The sequence below is a fragment of the Pterocles gutturalis genome, unplaced genomic scaffold, assembly GCF_000699245.1.
Source record: "Pterocles gutturalis isolate BGI_N339 unplaced genomic scaffold, ASM69924v1 scaffold38371, whole genome shotgun sequence".
In the NCBI taxonomy this organism is placed as follows: domain Eukaryota; kingdom Metazoa; phylum Chordata; class Aves; order Pterocliformes; family Pteroclidae; genus Pterocles; species Pterocles gutturalis.
The window spans coordinates 1-9,396 of NW_010106780.1; the positions used below are offsets into that span (position 1 = coordinate 1).

Consider the following 9,396-nt stretch of genomic DNA (forward strand, 5'->3'; position numbering starts at 1 on the left):
TAAAGTAACTGTTTCCTCGTTATGTTCATATCATGCCATGCACAGAACCCTTTTTTCACCTATGGAGAGCGCTTTGGCCATGCAAAGTCAGGATGCCGCGGCAGATGTTTCCCAGCGGCGAAGCCAACCTGCTGCCCTCCAGTTAATGGGAGTTTTTAATGGGGAAGCAGAAATGGCCAGGCCAGGGGACACTAACAACCGTGCCTTGACTGTCGCCGCTGTGGAAGATGTGCTGCTGCGCATCGGAGAAGGCGGCAGTTGAGCATCCCCTCCTGGTCGGGCAGCCTCTCCCGGTTTGCACGGCACTGCAGCACCGGGCACCTTCCAGCATTAAACAATGCAGCTCACATCTGTCGTCTGTTTGTTCTCTCCTCCTGTCCCCACGGGTGGGACACAGCCATGGCGGTGACAGCTGGGCTGTGCAACGGCGCAGGCTCTTCTCCCCCACAACATGGAGCTGCACTGGGCAGCGTTGGTGGAAAATCTGCAGCCCCTTAACCCTCCCTCCACTCAGTGGAGGGTTCGGATTTAAAAAATATCTGTACACATGCACGCAGAAATGTAATACATACGCATATACATGGTGCATTAAGCATAAGGGGCATAAATTTACGCAGACAGATTGCTCTTCATTTATGCTAACGGGGGTCAGAGTATGCCTAACCCCGAGAGCAGAAGGTGGTGGTGTTTGTAATGGCCTTTTGTTCTCAGAGGAGATCATTCTCCAGGCTGGGCCCCAGGAAAGGCCGGTCCCCAGCACAGATGAACGCTGCCGTCGCTGCCAGGGTTACACGATAGCAGAGACGTAAAGCTGTTGACCGTGGTCTTCATCCAAAAATTCCAGCTGGATTTTAAATATCTCTAAATCTGAGGCTTTTTGCATATCTCAGAGATACGGCCCAGGGTGTTGAACCGATTGTAGGGGAAAGTGGCTGAGGAAAGAAGCCTTAGACAAAAATCTTACTTCTGTACACTTCAGAAATGACTGAAGCACTCTGTATACAGAGGATCTGGTAATGACTCATATCAGTGTTTGCAGTTACGGTTTTATGTAAGCTATTCTTGCTTCCAGAAATCGTTTATGAGGCAAAATAATAGGAGAACTGGCTCCTAAAAGAATTTTGATTCCTGAGTTATAGAAATACAACCAAATACTACAGATTTAGTGTTAGTGGTTCCCTAGAAAAGCAAAAAGAAAGTAAAAAGAAAGAGAATGGTAATAATAAATACCAGTTTGGCTCATTCAGGCATTCAGAGCTGGTCACTGTTAACAATTGCCCTGGAAATACAGCCAGCGAGCACAGGAGATACGGGGGATGTTTCTGCAGACGTTGTGTGCTTGCGAGAGGAGCGAGTCTCATTTCCATGCTGGGTGCTGAAATCAGAGCATCCCAAATTCTCTGGCATATGCTTGGGGATGGGGAAAGCAAGCAGATAATCTCCTCCAGCAAGCCTAATGCTGCCATTGTTATTTCTCAAGTGCTGTAAACATAGATGGTGTTGGATAAACAGGGACCTAAAGCAAAACTGGATAACAACAAAGCTCCCTCCTTGAACAGGTACCCCAGGTTCCTCTGGCTGTAACACACCTTCTTCTCGTGCAAACCCAGGGATGTGTCGTTGTGCTTTACTTAAGCCAAACCTCTTTTTTTATACCCAATTTTCCATGGCAGATCTCTCAATTGGTCCCAAGCAGGGGTCGGTGCTGGGCAGGACGAGGTGTCCCCAGGTCGCCGTGGTGCTTGCCCCGGTTATGGGGGCAAGAGGCAGCCGACCAGGGGGCTCTGGCTGCATCCCCCCCCCGCTCCCCTCCAGCAAATTCAGCTGTGCCAAACAAAACAGGTTGGCAATTGAGCCTGGCAATAAAGAGGGTTTAATTTCTTTTGTCTCAGTCCTGGCTTTTTTTTTTTTTTTTCCCCTGCCATTCGCATGCTTTTTCTCTCCCCCCAAGCGCAGAAGCCGCATGCCTCTGTCCCTCCACTGAGGATTTATTCTGGAGGAAACGGTTTAAGTCGCCATCAAGTTTTACAAGGAAATGTAGTTTATAAATACAGCGGGGCCCAGCACTACAAGGAAACATTTTATCAGAAAGCCCCGAACTGACGATTCAATTATTTTTCAATAAAACATCAGGGGAATGCGCAAACAGCTGCTCGCATCCTTCCACACAGCGAGTCAAACTTCAAGGGGAACAATAGCTGGCGAAAGGGGAGCCATCGCGGAGGCGGTGACAATGGGTTTCCTTACTCGGGGCTTTGTTTGATTTCCCCCGGTCTCAGTTTTGAACTCCCTCCGCCGAGGAGAAAGGCGAGGGGGTGTGGGATGGGGAGAGGGGGAAGCAGGCAGAGGGGAAGGAGGGTCAGGGGGAGTTAAAGCCTTTTGCAGCCTTTCTCTCCCATTCATGTGGTAATTGGGTGTCAAGCAGAGATCAGTAAGATGGAGCCCGGCCTCTGTGCCCGGGTTAAACTGCAGCAGAAAGAAAGCGGGAGCTGAACCGATGGAGGCCTGAATGTCATTAGGGCGGGAGGAAGCGCCTCTCCCCCAGGAGCCCTTCGGTGCTGGGCTGGGCTGGGGGGGCCGCTTCCCATTCAGGACATCCCTGAAAGCAGCCAGACAAAGCGGGAGGGCGGCGGAACAATGCTGCACCCCCGGCTCTGCCTTCAATAGCGAGCTCTAAACAGGCGTTTAACCTCCAGAATAGCTGAAAGTGATACTCCAAGCTGAGGAGGTGGCTCGCCCGCTGCTGTTAGCCTCTTCCTGCGGCCAGCCTGGAGGCCACTTGGATGGCCGGAGGCGAGGAAGGAGGCTCTCACCACCCTCGCTTCCTCAGCCCTGATGGCACAGCACTGGGGTGTGCAGGGCCCCATAGGGGTCACAAGAGGTGTCACCTCCAGGGCAGGATGAGACCCCGACCCTGCTTGGGCTGTCAAGATGCTGGCGTCCCTGGGGAGGGCTGCACAGCACCCACGAGGATGGGGCTGGAGGACGGCAAGGCCATAGCAAGGAGGGCGATGTGGCACAGCAGGGGCCATATCCCACTGCACAAGGCTGGGATTATTTGGCAAGGGATTGGAGGAGATCTGGGCAATGACTCCCCTCCCGAGCAGGGGCACGTCCCAGCCTCAGACAGAGTCGCTATCGCCTGCAATTCCTGGGGTTCGTGCCTGTGCTGCGTGACCCCAACAGCCCAAAGCTCTCTCCAAGCCTGGCCTGGCAGCATTTGTGCCTATGGGTGGGATTTTTAATTAACCAGGAGAAAAGAGGGTCAAACCCCAGATTACTTTGGAAGGTGCGATTTGCCACTGAAAAGGGCCAGGCTCAAAAAGAGCAGAGCAGGACCCCTACGTACCCTGCTCCCTGAGCCCAGCGGTGCTGCACAGCCCGACCATCCCGTGCTGGTCAGGAGCTAAACAGCAAACAGCCAGAAAGCCGTCTGCTTCCCTCGTGAAGCCTTTCTGCTCTGAGGAGGAAAGCTGCCATCCCTTTCCTGCCGCACGCAGAATGACGAGACACAGGCACTCCTGCACACCATTATTTTGATGGAATCCTCTGCAACACAGCCCCTTCAAACCGGAGGGGGAGAAGCCGTCCCCAGCCCTGCTCCTGGTTACACTGGAACCACTCAGGGGAATCGCCTATTTCCATTTCTAAAGAGCGCACCAAAGGATAGGCCCTGCTTTAGTCTGGAATATTTCTCTGCTACTTAAAGGCAAAGCCAGCTCGCCAGCAGGCAAAGGAGCAGGCGGCTGTCATTGTCTGGGAAGCCTCCAGCATGGCAAGAGTGGCAGGAGGAGGCTGGAGAGATGCGGCGTTAAAGATTGTCACAGACTTTCTCAGCAGCAGAAATTAATTTCACCCAGAAAGGTCCTGAGCAGCTTGCAAAGCCCCTGCCTGCGTTTAGGCTCAGATACTCCAGTTTTGCACACCAAGAACAGCCTGGCTGAGCTGGACCTGGCACTGGAAAGGGATGTGATCAGAGAGAAAGTTGCAGCATTATTTTTCTAAATATTGTCACTGTCCAGGACGCAGGGTCTGGGAGAAGCAGTCATCTCCATGGCAAAAAGTACATTTGGTTTGTAAAGCTCTTTTGGTTTTACTTAAATTAATAGGCTGGTAATAACCCAGGAAAGGAGTTTAATGTTTTCCTAACCCCATGCAAACAGCTTTTTAAGTATTTTAATTAAAAAATAATAATAATACCTCATACTTTAGTACTTTTATAATTTTTTTATACAGCCGTTGAGCCAGACTTTAGCTTATTTATCAATGGTGAGAGATAAGCCTGGCAAGGTGTCTCTAATCACAGAACGAAGATCCAATGATCTTCTTCCTTAAAATCACACAAACAAAACTACATTTTAAATAATCAGACTAAGATTAAGCACTGCCTGCTTCTTTCCAAACACCTCTCTGCTGGAAGGATTTTGTCCCAGGACTGATCCCAGGCTCAGCACCACACTTGCACTCGTATTCCTGGGCTGAGCTCCAGGGATGCTTGCACCTAAACTGATTTTTTCTGGAGGAGCTGGAGCTTTAAAAAGGCCCCGGGGTTTCAAACCCAAGCTGACAGCCAGCGGAAGAACTCTAATTGGTGGAGCTGGGTTTTGCAGGGAGTCTTGAAGCATTGCCAAGTGCAACACAACCCTCCTCCTCGCTGAGGACAAACACAGCCCAAACAGTGAATTGTCCTGAGCCACCAGATCCCCAACAGGGACCAGATTAACCCTCCCAACGCTGCAGTGCCACCAGTAACCCTGCTGCTCCCAGCACCCCCCCTTCCTTCCCAGGGCTCTGAACCCCCCAGGGGGGCTGTGAGACCCCAGGAGAGCCCCTAAAGAGGTCCCCCCCGAGGTGAGACATTTTCTGAGCCCAGCCTGCCCTCCACCGGTAGCTGTGAGAGGAACCGCATCCGAAAATGGGACCGGAGCATCTGCAGAGGCAGCAGCCATCACTGCACACCCTGCACCAGCCCCTCGAGGCCAGGGGACACCCCCAGGTTCCATCCCGTGCTCCTCCTGTCCCCACCTGGAGCTGGCTGCAGAGGCCAGATGCAGCTCTGAGTTGGGCCTTGCTCAGAGTCACTGTGTCCAGGGGACTGAATAAGCAAAAAGCTTTCATTTTAGTTTGAGATGCTGGAGAAGCCATCGCTTTGAGCATGGGATATAATGGCTGCAAATTTCCAGCACTTTTCCCAAGGTGTGTCTCACCAAGAAACATGCTTCACCCAGGCTCGTGCAAGACATTTCTCCGTTACCCGTGTAAGGTGAAGGAGCCGGTTTCTCCTGTCCCCAGGGTTGGATGCAGAGGGTCTAAAAGATGGTTCCGGCAGCAAGGGAAGGGGAATGGGTACCAAAAACATGTCTGCAAGGGCAGGAATGAGCTGGGAGGTTAAGCGCGGCCAAACATGGAGAGAAGCAGCAGGAAGAGGAAAGAGGGAACAGAAGGAGGGGCAGAGGAGCCAGACGTGCCAGGGTAAACAGGGAGAACTGGGCCACGACAAACTGGGATGCCAACTGGGAACAGGACTGGGAGAAAGGGAGAGTCGGTGGAGGGGTCTGGGGAGGGTCTCATTAAAAGGTCGCTTTCACACAGTCAAACGCAGCAGCAAGGGGCTTGCTTCCCCCTGCTCCGAGATGAGCTCAAGTCTGCACAGGGAGGTTGTGCTCTGGAGTGGCAGCTCCCAGTTCCCAAACCGGCAGAGTCCCCACCTCCCCACACACAGCAGGAAGGAAGAGGTAGGAAACTCCAGCGTAGCCCATACTCGCATTTAATTGTGAGGACAGGACAGATGGGGGCAGGTGGATAGGTTGGTGTGGAAGCACAGCTAGAAGAGCAGACACACCCTGCCCCCACAGAAGATAGATGTCATTCTGAGGAGTAACTCTGCTAAAAGCATAAAACCAAATCATTAAAAAAAAACAAAACCATAAACCCCACTCCAGAGTTTTCTCTGGAACAAACGTTTCTGCGTGGTCTCCGAGAACTGGAATCGAACATCGCTGCTAAGGCTGTTTCACATCAGACACAATGCGAGGAATTCACATAGCGCAAGTCAGGTGTTTAACACGGACTTTTCAGTTCGGGGCCCGTCTCCTGCAGCGGAGACAGGGAGGGCTCCTGTGGGAAGGGATGCAGAGCACGTGAAGTCAGGCTGTCACAGAGACCACTCTCCGGAGGACTTTCTCTCCCCTGGGCAAGTTGCCTCCTGTGTTCAGGGCACAGACATTGCAGCAGGAAAGCCCGGAGAGGTGCTCCATGGTGCCGAGTACGTCTAAGCAAAGGCAAACCGGGCCCTTCATTCCCACTCTCCTCAAGAACGTGCACGAAACAAAGCCGCATCCACGAAAGGTGGAAATAAGACACCCAGAAAAGCATCCACAAGATAGCAGGGTTCGCTCATGTCCTTCACCATGGAGCAAGGCCACAAGGACATACACGGCTGCACCCACACTGGAGGGGGAGAATCAGTCCCAGATGCATGTCCTGTCTCCCTGTGAGAGAAAAGGGTTCTCCAAGAGAGGACAGGTCTGGGCTGCTCCTCCAGCTACTGCACAAACCCGGGACACATTCAAAAGTACAGACAATAAATTAGGATTTAAAAAAAAAAAAGTCAGCATGTATAATATATATATATATAGAATATAATGTTCATGTGATTGTGAAAAATAGAAATGTCACCCCCAGGAGAGAGCAAGGCATGGCAGAAACACATCCCTGTCCCCAGCCCAGCACTACCCCGCTCCCCTGAGCAGGGCCATACAGAGGGCAGGGGCTGTGCCTGGCACCCAGCTTCCCTCTGCCGGGGGGTCCTGTGCCAAGGAGGAGCTGGCTGCTTGGTGGAGGAGTGGGGAAAGAGCCCAGCACTGGTCCCTTCATGGCCTTCACAAGGAAGGGTTGCTGCAGGCAGGAAAAGGGAGGAAAAGACAGGAAAAGCAAAGTGGAATGGCAGGGGGACCCCACCCCTCCTTAACTGGCCGGGGCCCTGCCCCTCCCATGGCACGGGACCACCACCGCTGTACCAAGTAGAAAATAAAGCCATAATGAGTCTATGCTTTGGTATGTAACCATCCCCCTCCCCTCGATCCCCTCTGTGTTCCCCCCAAACCATTATCTGTAAAACTCGTCAAATAAAATCTCTAGTGTGCCTTTATATTGCTCCTTGAACCTTTTCTTCCCCAGTGCCTGCCTTGCCCCCCTCTCCCCATCAGGATTCAGGGAGGTGCCTTGCTGGAGCCCCACCAGTTACAGCTTCTGCTCTCCTGACTGGATCCTGTCGAATGCTGCCTGGTCCAGCGGCAGGTAGCAGCCTTGCCTAGAGTCCAGGAAGTACAACCTGTCCTTCACCAGCGTGGGGTTGAAGCCCTGCTTCCGCAGCTCCATCTTCTGGAACTTATAAGTGCCTGGAGCAGAGAGAGAAGGAGGAATGAGGGGTCACTGGCTGCACACACTCCCATCTCCACTGCCCCAGACCCAGCCGTGCACCCCCACACCTCCAAACCACTAGCTCAGAGCTCCGTGGGGCTGGAGGTCTCTAGGAGGCAGAGGGGCTCCATCCTGACCCTCCTGCAGATCTGCCTCTATAACCAGGTGTCCCCAAATCAGTTCCACACCCAGCACGAGCATGCACGCCAAAGGCTCACTTGTCTTGGAGACTTCATCCAGGAACCGCAGGAAGACGGGCCGTGCGTACAGCGGCAGGGCCTTTTTCAGTTCACGGGCAAAACCTTCCAGGTCACAGGAGTTTTCTGGATCAGCGATGGCTGCCATTCCTGCCTTCCCTTCAATCCCTAAAAGGCAAAGAAGGGAGAGCACTCAGGCACCGTCCCTGTGGCATCACCTCCCTCTGCCCCACACCTGCAAGGCCTCTGGCACAGATCCCGCTTTGTACTGAAGCGCTGGTGCATCCAGCTGTGTCACCGGCCGTGTCACCACCCTGCAGCTAAGGCTACCAGCGACACCCTGCGGTCACAGTCACTTTCTCTTAGAGGAAGCACTTGCAACCTGTCCAGAAAGGACTCAGGGTCCTTCCAAACCAGCCAGAATCAGACCAAAGCTTGAAAGAGGGAGGAAACCCTCTGGTTCCCACTAGACACATCCCCGGTGGCCTCTTCCCAGCCTCTCCCATGAGAAGCCTCAGTCCAGCCTCTTGCAAGAGGACATGTCAATCCAGACGTGCAGGACACGCTCACATTCAAGTGCTGGAGGCCTGCCTGCCTCCCCTGATTGTTCTCTCCCCACTCAGCTACCTGGGATCTCCACGCCATAAACCACCACGTCTGTCAGGCTGAGGATGCGGCTCAGCGTCCCCTCCACCTCTGTGGTGGAGACGTTCTCCCCCTTCCAGCGGAATGTATCCCCAGTGCGGTCCCGGAAGTACATGTAGCCATATTTGTCCATCACTAGGACATCTCCTACAGGAAAGTGAGGAATAGGCAAAAAATTAGGTGTCAGAGGGGTGAGGAGCAACCCTGGAGCATCTCTGGGCAGTGCCACTAGCCTGGGACAGCCCCCGCACCCACCCAGGTACCCTTTTCCTCTGTGCTCAATGGATGGAAGGGCCCTGCTTGCCTCACCTGTGAGATAGGCAGCATCCCCTTTTGTAAACACATCCCTGGCGATTTTCTTGTTGGTGGCTGACTGATTCAGGTAGCCATCAAAGTGCTGCAAGGGGTTGCTCTTGACAATGCGGCCCACCAGCTGCCCTGGCTCCCCTGCAGGGAGAAAAGAGTGGGTGAAGGGGGGAAGCAACCACTGCACCCAAGCTAAAAGGGCGTCTAATGGGGTTGGCGGCAGACTCAAACCTCGGTAAATTATCTTGAAGTATCAGGAAAGACTTGCACAGGGCTGAGGAGACTTATCCCTGTGGCTGCCCTCACCTGGTTTGCAGCGGATACAGAGACCATCCGGCCCTCGGATCAGCTCCATGGTGTCTTCATCCACCCGCACCAAGCCGATGGGGTACACATCTGGCAGGATCCTGCTGTTGAAGCCACACGACCCAACCTAGGACAGAAAGAGCTCAGAGCCATGGGTAGGAGGGACATCTCTCCCACCCCGAGACTGCTGCCCACGCACATCCAGGATACCAGAGAGCTGGCACCACACAACAACCACCAAAACCCCTCCAGGCAGAGAGCAACCCATGCCAAGCTTCCTGAAGCAAGAAACCAGGAGCAGCTTGTCTGGGTTCCCAACCCTGCGTAGGCCAGCAGCACCCTCTGGGACATGGGGAGGGTGGTGGGGTCTTACATTGTTGTCAAAGTTTCCCAGGCTGCAGTTGCACTCCGTTGCCCCATAGAACTCGGCCACCTGGGCGATGCCGAAGCGGGCCATGAACTCCCGCCAGATGGAGGCACGCAGCCCGTTGCCCAGCGCCATGCGCACCCGGGGCTGCCG

General features: G+C 53.7%; 1 protein-coding gene across 1 annotated transcript in view; it reads right to left on the reverse strand.

The window, feature by feature from the left end:
• Nucleotides 1–5,746: 5,746 nt before the first annotated feature.
• The window catches only part of LOC104472292 (long-chain fatty acid transport protein 4-like), a 7,469-nt gene continuing 3,819 nt past the window's right edge, over nucleotides 5,747–9,396 (reverse strand). Inside the window, 6 exon segments of the mRNA XM_010087895.1 lie at nucleotides 5,747–7,400; nucleotides 7,641–7,787; nucleotides 8,247–8,411; nucleotides 8,574–8,711; nucleotides 8,877–9,003; nucleotides 9,250–9,396. The exon segment at nucleotides 9,250–9,396 is cut by the window's right edge and continues 14 nt beyond it. Coding sequence (XP_010086197.1) covers nucleotides 7,243–7,400; nucleotides 7,641–7,787; nucleotides 8,247–8,411; nucleotides 8,574–8,711; nucleotides 8,877–9,003; nucleotides 9,250–9,396 — 882 coding nt within the window. The 3' untranslated portion in view covers nucleotides 5,747–7,242.